We start from the raw sequence: 12,577 nt of genomic DNA, 5'->3' as shown, positions 1-12,577 counted from the left end.
GGAGCTCAATCCCCAGATGGCCCGTTCTTCTTCTGCTTCTGCTCCCACCAGCCGGGTCCCGTTCCATTTCTGTGTCACGGCCGGCGGCTCCTCTCTCAGCTCCGTCCTAAATGCGTCTCTCCCTCTCTGCCCTCAACCAGTCCTTCGCTTTCTTTCATTCGCCCGTCCTCTCTTACTGTAATCTATCTTTTTCTCCTTCATCCTGCTCTGCGCATCTCAGTCCGCCTCTATGCAGCGCCGCTGCCCCACTTTTCCGTGACATCTTTCTCCGTGCTCTCTTTAGTCCCGGGTGCCTTTGTTCAGGGCCGCTCGGCGAGTGATTAAATCTTGCGTCTCCCTTCGTTCCCTTGTGTCTTTTTGTGACTCCTTATCGCGTCGCATCTGGGTAGAAGGTCAGATAGGAGGAAAGGCATCTGACACCGCATGCTGGCAGCGTAGAGAGAGAAGGACAAACGGATCGCAGTTAAGATTTCCTTTAAAACAGATTGCATCACCTTAGAGGCACAAAAACCCATTCAGTGATTCAGATTGGAAACTGTGTGATTAGGTTTTTTATAGACTTCTTTCTTCTTCTTGAGCTACTTTCTCTAATCCAAGGACTTGCCAAGGGTAAGGAACAGGCTAGTGATTACATCTGTGATTGTAACTCACTGGTCGACCTTAAGCTTCCTGCAGTAACAGTAATAACTCTGACCTCCATAAAGGAAGCTTATATTTTTATGGGGTTTTTTAATCTCCTGCCCTGCTACACCTTTTACAATAAAAACAAACAATTACAGATCAAGGTTTGAGATACATAAATGAACTGATACCATGCCAGGATGTTTCATAACTACATTTAAAAAAAAAAAACATTTTGTTTCTGTTACAGTGAAAAAACCTTCTGTCATGATACAATAATCAACTATGAAACGAGCATTAAACATCACATTTCCAAATCCCGTCATCTAAATCACCAAGTTGATCCATGTTCCACTTACTGCTGATCAAATGCAACTCTTAAAGGAATCTCAGCGTTTCGGTATCTTGAAGTTTGTTCCAGATTTGATTCCGGTTCTTCCTGGTTTTAACACTTCCTTCGTTGGACGTCCGTGTCTTAGAAGGTTTGCCACTGTCCCACGCTCTTCCCGTTTTCAGACGATGGATGTAGCACTGCTCTTAATTAATGGCTACTTTGTGTTCAAATCCCAATAAAATACGTTGAAGTCTGCGGTTATAATTCGTAAATGTTCGCAGCACGGTGAACACTGCACCCGAGAGGCTGTTTGACTTTATATTCTGACAAAGGAGGAGGAGATATCACATGAATGACTGGATTTGGACACTTGATCTAAGTTTATCTCTAATTGATGCTTTGGTATCTGAAGCTTAAAGAACTCGGTTCTGCCCACAGGCTGCAAAAGCCACACAACTCACTTCCTTTGATATGAAAGACATCCGACTCAGGCTGAGAGAGAGATTCCTAATACCTGATGTCTGACTGTAAGAGCAGCTAATGTTTTTAAAAGCTGCAGACGTTTCCAGCCGGAGCTGCAAGCCGCTGGAGTTCGTGTGCAGCTGTTATCTGCGGTTAAAGGCAGCTTTACGAGAAACTCCTCCTGCATACCTTCACTCTTAAACCACCGTGCCGTTTTCGAGTTCCCACTTTGCAGCCCCTGTCTTCTATCCCATAACAATCCCACCGCTCTTCTCCACTGAGCTTTCCATGTAGGCGGACAGGTTTGTTTAGTTTTTTTTATTTCCAGAGCTTTGTGCAAGAGTATTAACAGTTTTTAAACTTTTAACGAAGCATTCTTGCTGTTATTTCGCTGATCCATTTTTAACATTAAACTTTGATCTTTTATTAGTTCCTTCCCTTGGTATTGTTAGTCATTGTTTTGTTTTTTTATAGATACAGTGGGAGGGTTTAGAAGTTTCCAAGGCGGGGATCTAAATTAAGATCTAGTCTCTGAGAGCAGCAGCTGCCCAGTGGGCAGACTTTGGCTCAACAACCTGAAGGGACCGAGGACCAGATGACTATGCCATCAGCTGGAACAATATTAAATCAAATTATTTGGAAAATTCATTTAATATCTCTGTCATGTCCAAATTCCTAATTTTTCTCCAGTCTGAGACATGTTTTATTTTGTATAATAATCCAGGAGACTGTTTTTCTTTTTCCTCAAAATATTTTCATTGAAATCTTTTTATTATTATTATTTTAACAATAAAAAAACTACACCCCACCCTGTGCAGTTCTATAAAAACGCTCTGTACTGAGCTGGATTTCTCTTGGAGGTTGGAAACAAATGGTAATAGATCATCAGCGTAAAGTTTGACTTTTCAGAATGTCCTGAATTTTCACACAACTTCTAATGGATATCAGGATCAGATTGATAAATATGGCTAATAACGTCTGGCTGAAGGAGCCAACCTGTCCTGTGCCGTGTTTAAGATTTAAGGTTTGAGATTAATAGATCAAAGGGGAGAAGATATAACAAGATTTTAAAGCTAATTGATAGAATCCTCTCCGGTTTCTAACAGTGAAACACTTGAAGCAATTTAAAAGTGAACCTGCAAATTTTCATAATTGTGTTTATTACTCAGTCGTGAAGTTATTCTTCACTCCATTTGGTTCTTAAAATGTGAGTCTGGGGAGACAAAACGATGAAATGACCTAAAATGCATATCTGATTATTTCCGTCTATCAAGCATTAGAGAAAGTTAGGCATAAATCTTTTTAAAGTTTTTTTTTCTGTCACAAATTGCTCTCAGAAAAACAAAATTTAACATCTTGAGTCTTTTTTACTTGAGCAAAGCCTAAATAATTACATTTTGAAGCAGTTACTGGTGATGCTTATATAACATGCTCTGTTTCTCTTTTTGTCCCTGCCAGGCTACCCTCCCCTCCCAAGCAGCCTTTACTCCAGTCCCTACTTGTCTCTGGGCCGCCTGGAGACGTCCTCGCTCTCCCAACATCCTCTCTATGATCCTCACAAAGGTCAGTCACCCCTTACAGCCGCAATCATGGAGACAATCACGTCCAAAATTGTTTGTCTTCATGATCTGATTACTTTTGCCGTCCGCTGTTGGTGTTTTTCCTCTGAAATAATCTGTGCAAACAAAACTTTGGATTTGTTTTCGTTCAGACGGATACTTCCTGACGTCCTCACTGAACCAATCACCTCTGCACCCTCCGCCTGCGTCTTCGGCCGCCCCTTCCAGCTCTACGCCTCCCCAGAGGACGTCCCGGGACGGGGTCAGGGACAGGACGTATCGGACAGAGAGGGACAGGGACAGGGAGAGGGAGCGTCTGCGCGAAGAGCCGCGGCCGCACAGTGTGGTGGATCTGACACAGGAGACACGAGGCGAGGACGACCGCAAGGCGAGCAGAGATCGGGACCGAGACAAGGACCATGAGATGGACAGAGACAGAGAGAGGGACGCTTGGTCCTTTCATCCTCACCAGCAAAAGTTACACTCCTCCCACCCTTTGGCGGTGGAGACCCGATCCAGACTGTCGCCTCCTCAGCCCTCGTTCCCTCTCAGTGAGGGCCGGTTCCTCAGTTCGGAGAAAGACCGAAGGGGTCGGGAAGAGGAGGGCGCTTCTCGACCCCACCACAGCCACAACTCCAACTCCAACAACTCCAACTCTCCTTCCGAGCGGCAGCGGAGGAACGAGTCCATGGCCACAGCGGCCGGGACGCTGCACGTCTCCTACGTCCTCCCCCCTCCGTTACAGCAGCCCAGCGCCGGTCTTCCCCACCTCCCCACGCCCAGAGAGCAGCGAGTCAGCGCGCCCACGTATGTGCCTTCTGTGGAGGTTTACGACGAGCGGGTAGGGCCCATCCAGATCGCTTCTCAGGCCCGGGACAACAAACACAGAGACAAAGAGCTTGAACGAGACAGGGAGAGGGAGAGGGACAGGGACAGAGACAGAGACAGGGAGAGCTACAGGTTTCATGAGAAAAGCCTCATGGAGCATCCTCGGCTCTCCCAGTCAAGCGAAACGACCAATCAAAGAGAGGAAGGTTCTGTCATTTGCTCCAACGGTTCTCTCAGTAAACGAAACCAGGACGCGTCTTTCTCCTCAGGCCGATCCCGCTTCAGTCCAGAAACCAGGGACCTCTCCAAACACTCGCTCAGAGTCGGCATCGGGTCAGAGTCTAAGTGGAACGCCATGACCCCGTCGGCCAACTACGCCACCAATCACATGGCCGCATTGGCGGCCCAGCACGGACACAATCTCTCCGCTCCTCACAACCAGCCGTCGCAGACCCAGAAGTCCGGTTCCCCTCACTCGTCGCATCGACCCAACAGCTCGCAGTCCTCCCACAGTCATTCGCCACAAACGCACGGACATGGGCGCGCGGCCGAGGAGGGCAGCCAGAGGCGCTACCTGGACCAGTCGGGGCTTTTTCGGCCCGCAGGGTCCGCTGATTCGGATTCTGCAGAGGTTTCTGCCATGCAGAGTTTGATTAAATACAGCGGGAACTTTGCCGCCGAGGGGCCCACGTCTTCCAGGCACATCATGGATGGGAGGGGGCCTTTCGGCGGTCTGGGGAACATCGGGACGAGTGGCGAGAGGGAAAAGGAAAGGGAGCGGGAAAAGGAACGAGCGCTGAGGGTCCCTCCTCAGCTGAAGAGGGAGCAGGAGCGGCCGGACAGCGCCCGCTCCTTCGGCAGAGAGGGGGAGGGCGAGGTGCGACACCCGCCCGTTGGGATCGCCGTCGCTGTGGCACGGCAGAGAGACAGCGGGAGCTCCAGTAAGCAAACCAGCGGAGGCTCCGACACACAGAGACCCCTGCTGCAAACGGCCATCAAAGGTAACGGCTCTTATTCAGCTTGAACTAGTTAGATGTTGCTGCTTTAAACTCTCTGCTGCTTCCTGTTTGTTTATCTTGTTTTATTTATTGGTCTAAAAAGTAATCCTAGAGTGAAATTGACGTCTTCGCTGGCTTCTGCTTTCCACTCCTGCGTGGTTTCTGTCAGAATCGTACTCCGCATGGTGTAGATCCCCACCGCTACCTGAACAGGGTTGAGATGATTCCTCACTTCACTTTTAGAGAATAATGGAAGATTCATTTCCTTATTGTAGAAAAGTCACGATTCCTCTGCAGCTATTTGAGGCATTCAGGTCTTGACCTGCACTGTGACCTGTGTTGTGAACCTTTGCAAAATATTAATAAGCCTGTTGCAGATAGGATTATTGACCTGCTTTGACTCTCCTGTTCATACACATTTTACCTGAGTCTGTTTTCTCTTTAAGAGCTTTAATATAAGAGCAGAACTCAGTATTATTTCTTGTTTCCTTCCAGCTTCGTCATCAGTGACGACCTGGTGTGACTAGAGGCGACGTCACACCAGGTGTGTCCGGGAGCAGCTGCTTTTAAACAGGGTTTTACTTTTTTAAGGCTAAAACAAAAATAATGTCATGGACATTTTAAGCTTTACTGTTTATTTTCTAGACTTTCCTTTAGTTAGGGATGCTCAGTATATCAGCACTTATATTGGTATCGGCCGGTATTAGTAATTTTTTTTTTTTACATTAGTCTAATAAATAAAACTGGGCCAGAATTAAAGCTTATGCTTGTTTCCAGCTTGTTGCTGTTTGTTTTTGGAGGATGAAAGGGACAAGATTGGTCTTGTGGTATTTATTTGGTCTTGTGAAAGTGATGCAAAGGATTGTGGGTAGTTTACCTGAAGCAGAGAAGCAATGATGATGTTAAGATATCAATATCTGTGCCTCCCCAGCTGTAATGCATTCAGTCTTTCCGTTATCTTTAGGAAGCAGGAAGTTCAGCTCTCTCTCGCTCTCCCGCAGCCTAAATGAACAGCAGACATGTCTCCAGTAGCTCTAGAGTCCATCTGAACGGTGCTTCTTAAGTCTTAATTTACCTTTTACTGCAACAGGTTGTGTGTGGAGATGTTTTTGGGAGTTTCTAATCAGCTGGTGTTCCTGAAAACTGCCCCGGTTCTGGTCACTGGTTCATTTCTCTGAGCTGTTTGTGTGAACCTGTCGGCCCTCCTGCAGTAAAACATGCTATTCTTGGACTCCAAGGTCACTCGGCTATAAGGTTCCTGCTCGGTGTCTTGTCTTTGTCCTGGTTTCGGCCTCCGCTCTGGGTGCCATTGAGCTCCTTCTGTCCTCCTGCTATTCAGCGCCTCTCCCTCTGTCTTTTGCTCTTTTCTTTCGGGTTGCGTCTCCACCCTTCCCTCCGTTCTAAAGAGGCTTTTGTAGAGGTGCTCACTCCTCTTCCCACCTCAGGCCCCCTTCACTTTCTGTCCTGTTTTCTTTGGCTTCCCTCACTCCACTCTTCCCCCTCTGCGTTAAACTTGTCACTCCTGTGTGCAGTGGAAAGCTACAAGCAGGCTCTGAATTACAATAAGACCCTGGTTGTGTTGCTAAGCAATGGATCAATCTTAAGTAACTCTGAGTGTGTGTGTGTAGCAGTAACTATAAATGTTTGCTGGTATTTATTGTCGTACCCTGGCTTCCTGTCAAGGAACACTTCTTAGGCTCTCTGGTGGGGAAAAAAATGTTAAAATTTAGATTTTTGGCTCCAGCAGAATATTTATAAAAAAATGCATAAAATGATTGATTTCATCAGTGCGTAAGCATCTCTGCCCACTCATTCATCCAGGAAAACCAATCCATATAGTCAAATGTACTGTTGATATAGAGACTGATATTATATCCTAGCAAACATTACATCCAATCAATGTTCAGCTACACTATTACTCTTTTTTTTTTTACTGAGTTATGTGATAATTTGTGCAGCTTTGATGTTAAGTAGTAAATTAAGTGTTGACCAAGATGTTTGTGATTATAATATTTATCCAATAATCTGATGGTGATGTTCTCCTGATGGAAGAAGTTCTGCACTGCAAAAACACAAAATCTTCCCAAGTGTTTAGTTTTATTCTAGTTTCCACTGCAAACATCTTAAGTACATTTGAAATAAGACAAATAGCTTAAAAAGTAAATTTTTAGCTAAACATAAGAGCTTGTTTTAAGTCAATAATTGATACGTATTGATAAAAATGCAGATTATTTCAATTACAACAAGACATTTCCCCATGTTGTAAGTGAAAGAATCTGCCAGTGAAACTAGAAATTTTTTTTTATCAATATTTATGAATTATTGATTTAAAACAACCTCCTAATTCTTGTTACTTGTAAGTTAGTTTTGTCTCACTAAGTAAGATGTTGTGTGTTTTTGCCTCCTCTGTCACATTTCTTACATTTAAACGAGCTGTAGATGGAAAAGACAAGTAATCAAGAATCAATGGATGTGCAGATGGAGTAAAATAAATAAAAGGTTTGACTAATAAAGGGAAGATAGAGTCTAACATCACAGATGGGTCACCAGGTCTCGGCCGACGTTCCCAGTGTTTCCTACATCCCTGCTGCCGGGTCTTATCTGGACTCTTGGGAAATGCGACGAGGCTAAATCCCTACATAAACATCAGGGTGCATCATCAAAATGCCCTCATGTCATGTAAACAGTCATCAGGCCAGCAGCAGGTGTTGCTTGTGTCATTTTAAAATGCCTCTTAAAGACGAAGTCATGCTGCGTAATTCACTCAACTTCAACAAACGTTACACTTTTGAGATTTTCTAGACACGTTTCCAGTTTCCAAATGTAATCTGCTTGGTAACACAAGCGCTAAATTAAGAAAACGCTGGTATATGTCAGAACTGGACCAATCGGGTTCTGATTTACGATCAGAGTTTTGACTTGATTAGCAGCATGTTAAATGTTTCAGGAATAAAACTGTAGCTTTACTCCTGCTGTGAATGCTGCTCTAGTCATGCTGCTGATTAGAGTCACAAACCTGCAGTCATTTATCCACCGACATGCAGGTTGGCAGGTCACCTGGGGTCGAGTGGCTCCAGGGTCAAACGATGAAGGTGAAACCATCAGATTTTAACACTACAGCTTCATCCACTGACCCACAGCTGGTCCTGACTACAGAAAGTGACTCTGAACTTGTTCTTCCATCATCCATCCTTCTTTAAGTTTGCTCTTCATTCCTTCTTTTCTTCCTTCTGTCCTTACTGCTTTTCTTCTTTTGCAATTCCTTTCTTTCTTTACAGTGTCTTTCTCTCTTCATCCCTCATGTCTTTTATTCATTTCTTCTTTGGTCCTTTCTTTCTCTACTTGACTTCTTTCTTCCACTCTTCATTCTTTCCTCTGTTGATCCTTCGTTTCATACGTATTTAATTTGATCCTTTCTTCCTCTTGTTCTTCATTCATTCTTTGTGTTTTGTTTACTTTCTTTATCTTCTCCCTTCTTTTATTTCCTCCCATGACTCTACCCTTCTTTATTTTATTCCCTTTTTTCATCACTTTCATCTTTGTTCAGTTTTTTTCTTTTTTCTTTTCTTTTCTTTCTTTGTAATTCCTCTTTCCATTGTTTCTTTTCTTTCCTTTTTATGGTGTTTTTCCTTCCTCACTTCATCCCTCTGGTCATTTATTCCTTTCTTACTCATCTCCTTTTTCTGTACTTGAGTCCTATTGTCCTTTTTTACTTTCTTTCATTGATTCTCTCTTCCATTCCTTTTATCCTTCTTTCTACCCTTTCTTTTCTTCCTTCCATCTAATCTTTTTTCCTTCTTTTTTCTTCCTTCCAGCTGATATTTAAAATCTTGTCATCATAGACCTTATGTAAATTCATAATAAATGTTATTTTTATTATATTTATTCATTGGGCTCCTAGATGGAGGGAGCATCGCTCATTCCTGTCTTCCTGTCCAGCATGTGGGACGGCTCTCTGTAGCCTTGGTAACCGAAGCCTTTCCTCCAGAGCATATAGGGGATTGTTAAAGTACTCTGTCCCTTTGGAGGCTTCACACACACACACACACACACACACGTGGAGCAGAGCTGAAGGGTCCAGCAGCACATGTATTAAGCCCCTCTGCTGCCCGGGGACCTCCAGTCTGATGAGATGGAGGGGGTTTCAGGGGCTTCAGGGGCTTCAGGGGGGATTCGGCTTGGAGAGCCTCATGTTTATTTTGCACAGCCTGGTTGAGCTGCTGTCAGTTTTTCCCCCTTCTGACAGTCAGAAGGCTTTTGGGCCCCTCAGTGTGTTAATGCAGTAATGAGGCGGTGGTGCCATGCTCACACTTCTCTTGTGGCCGTTCACTATTAATCGATGAGAGCTGACTGTCACTCTGGACTTTTTTTTGTGTGTGCGTTTTTTCACGCGCCCGGCGTTGTGTTTTCAGCTCCTCATCTTGTTTTGACAGGTGGTGTCGCGCACCCTATTATCTAGCTGATGTTACCTTGTCCTCTCTGTCTCTCTCTGTCTCTCTCTGTCTCTGTGTCTCTCTCTCTCTCTCTCTCTCTCTCTCTCTCTCTCTCTCTCTCTCTCTCTCTCTCTTTCTCCACATCTGCTTTTTCTTGTAATTTAATTGTATGCACATTGTGGTAAAACGAGGTTTCTGCGTGCAGACGAGGATCGAGGTGAAGAGCGCGCTCGCCACCACGATGACCGACTGCTGGCCGGCCGGCTGGAGCGAGAGCAAGAGAAAGTCATCAGGTGAGGAAGCTCAGCTCTCGGTTATTGTTATTCGCTCCGACATAAATTCTGCTGTGCTTACAGACTGTGACCTTTTCGTTTCTCCATTTTCTCATAACTTCCACCAGCTTCAATGTGTTTCATTAGGATTTTATGTGATAAATCAACTTAGAGTAGTGCAAAGTTGGGAAGTTGTAAAGAAAATATGTTGTTTTACTTTTATAGAAATATAAACATGTAGAGTTCTTCCCTGAGTGTCTTCATTGCAGTTTAAATACAGTCGCAGATTTTTGAGGATTTTTCCTTTTATTCTTTGCAACACAGCTGCAAAAATCTGTAAATCTTAATTTTCCAAGTGTTGCTAAAGTTTTTCAGTTGGATTTAGGTTTGTACTTTGACTAGACCAGCTCCCAAAGAGCCACTTTCAGCCTTCCATAATGGCTCTTAGTAACTGTGGCTAAAAGTGCAAAAGAATTAGGTGTTGTGTCTAAGTTTAGATATAATAACAAACTCTGGTTTTTAGCAGTTTTTCAGTTCATCCCTCAGTATTTGCATTGAAGTTTCACAAAGAATGAGACTAAAAGTGCAAATAAAATGGATTTAGATCTGGATTTCTTATCATTAGTGGGTAGTACATCATTTTCTGATCCACAGAACAACAAAGATGCATCATTTTTTTGTGTGTAATTTTTTGTTTATCTTTGTTTTGAATCCTTAAAAAAGGCAGATCTTTAAAAACGACAAAAAAGTGGTCTTTTTTAAAAAAAATTTTTAATTTTTTTTCCCCCAAAAAAATTCGTGTAACATTTTCAGCTCTAAAGTTTTATTTGACCGACTGGAGAGTGAAAACGATCTCTCCAGGTCGTAATGGTTGAATATTCCTGAACACCTGAGTATGTTTCCATCAAAACATGAAGATCAACTCCAGTTCCTACATTTGTTTTTCTCCCAGATTTTGCTGTAATTGGCTACATACAATAAATAACACATTTTGATGACAAATTGTCTAAGACATTGTTGCTATGCGATTCTCAATTTGAGACCATTTTATTTATTGATAATGGCATAATAATAAATGTTCATCCTCCCAAAAACTAGTAAAATTTAATTTCGTAAAAAACACTCCACACTGGAACAGGAAGACGTTTTGAATGTCCAGAACAAAACTCGGAGATAAAAACCTCACACGGCCAAAGTGGATTATGAAGACTCTGCAGCCAAAGTTACTCTTTATAAATCCCCAGAATGGGGATGCGATTCATCAACTAATAGTGACTTCATGATGCTGCCACCACCGTGCTTCATCATGGAGTGTTATACTCAGGGACATGTTGATTGTTAGTTTTTGCCACCGATTGCATTTTGCATCTACAACATGTCCAGTTTAGTTCTGTATTCTCTATAAACTGCTTTGTGTTGCTGTCACATAAAGTCCTGATGAGATAAAGTGTAGTCTGTGGTTATAACCCTCCACAACATGCAGACTTTAAAGCTGAGTCAGCACATTGCTGCAGCCACTAACGAGCGGCCCGCGTTGTGTCCTTGATCCTCCACTCAGAGAGTCCAAGAATCACCCCGAGTTCACTCAGATGGGCCCCGGCCCGCTGGCTGGCGGCCTGACGCCCAGCATGATGACGCCCAGCCTCATGACCCCCAACCTCATGGTCACAGGAGGGGCTGCTCTGGCAGGGGCAGGGCGGTGGCCTCCCGACCCCTCCACCCTGACCTCTCACCCCTGGATGCCCCGGCCCGGAGCCCCTCCAGTCTGGCTCTCCGGCTCTCCATACGGTATGTGATGCAATTTGCTAACTGTTGCAGCAACATTTTCCAAACCTTCAGATGTCCTGTGGCTCCTTTGCACAAAATCAAAATGAGCGTTGAGCTTTAATCCGATTTTGATTTGATGGGTCGTTATGGAGCCTTGAAAAGTGTGGAAACGTGTTGAATTTTCATCCCCATCGTTCATCTGGGAGATTAAAATCCTTCAAAAAGTTTGAGCTTCAATGAGGCGTTTCCGAGGTTTAGAAAGTGCTTGATTTTCAAACTGCACAGTTTGATATTAAAGTTAAATTAAAGGACTAAATTTGGAGGAAAAAAAACACATTTTCTTACACCTAAGAAAACGACACACACTTTTTTCTCACTGTCTGAAGTTAAATCAGATTCAGCTTTTCCTGTTTTAAGTCAGTGAAAATGAGCAAAATCATTTCTATTTGCTAAATGCCACAAAATGTAGCAAAAACATTTTTTAGAGATTTTTTGTGTAACATTTTTTTGCATATCGTGTTTAAGGAGGAAGGTCATTTACAGCAACATGATTTGTTGGGATTGTTTCAATGTAGAGGATGTTTATTATTCCTAATGGCTCAATGACTTACTGATCTTTCTAATTGAAATAAAGGTTGAGTTATATATATTTTTTTTACGTTAAACGTTATTCGATTTTTTTTTTTTGCTTTTAAATTAATGTTTTGTTCTCAAACCAATCATGAGAGACATTTAAAAACATAAAACTTAGTTTTATTTTAATTAACATTATGAATAATAAATGACATCACATAACAGTGAATTCAAACTTTAAGTTCATTTGTGTTGTTTTTATCTCCAAACTTTGAAAATGCGCCTTAAAAATACCTGAAAGGTTTTTTGTTTTTTAATCTTCCTGTGGGAGAGGCGTGCGAACCCTGAGCCTGTCATCATGGTCCAAAACGTGCTCTCCATGCTCACAACATGGCTGCCTCTGATTGGTGCATGGGAGGAGGGGGGCGTGGTCAGGCGGTCTGCCCATCAGCAGGCGCTGTGGGTGTTTTTCTGGGGGGGTTGTTGCCTCAGACATTCCTGATCTTTTCTGGACATTCCAGACTCGCTGCTGCTCCTCCATCGTCATCCTGAAATAACAGCACCGGGACGCACAGCCACTTACTTATGTAAGCGTTCGTTCACCATCTGATGGCACTAAACAGAGAGACACATGCTCGCCCAGAGCTCCCTCAGGGGGGTTTCTGTCTAGACTCGGAGGGCTAAAAACAACAAGATGTGCCTCAGAGTGGAGAAGAAAAAAATAAATACT

At 43.4% G+C, this 12,577-nt stretch overlaps 1 protein-coding gene across 4 annotated transcripts in view; it reads left to right on the top strand.

Annotated features, from left to right (window-relative positions):
- The window catches only part of tnrc18 (trinucleotide repeat containing 18), a 59,031-nt gene that overhangs the window by 22,173 nt on the left and 24,281 nt on the right, over positions 1 to 12,577 (top strand). For all 4 annotated transcript variants that reach the window (XM_007574361.2, XM_007574360.2, XM_007574359.2 and 1 more), the window contains 4 exons: positions 2,876 to 2,980; positions 3,129 to 4,805; positions 9,441 to 9,528; positions 11,066 to 11,295. In XM_007574361.2, coding sequence (XP_007574423.1) covers positions 2,876 to 2,980; positions 3,129 to 4,805; positions 9,441 to 9,528; positions 11,066 to 11,295 — 2,100 coding nt within the window. The remainder of the gene's footprint in view (positions 1 to 2,875; positions 2,981 to 3,128; positions 4,806 to 9,440; positions 9,529 to 11,065; positions 11,296 to 12,577) is intronic.

The sequence above is a fragment of the Poecilia formosa genome, unplaced genomic scaffold (assembly GCF_000485575.1).
Source record: "Poecilia formosa unplaced genomic scaffold, Poecilia_formosa-5.1.2 Scaffold350, whole genome shotgun sequence".
Classification (NCBI taxonomy): Eukaryota; Metazoa; Chordata; class Actinopteri; order Cyprinodontiformes; family Poeciliidae; genus Poecilia; species Poecilia formosa.
This window is presented reverse-complemented; position numbering and strand designations above follow the sequence as displayed.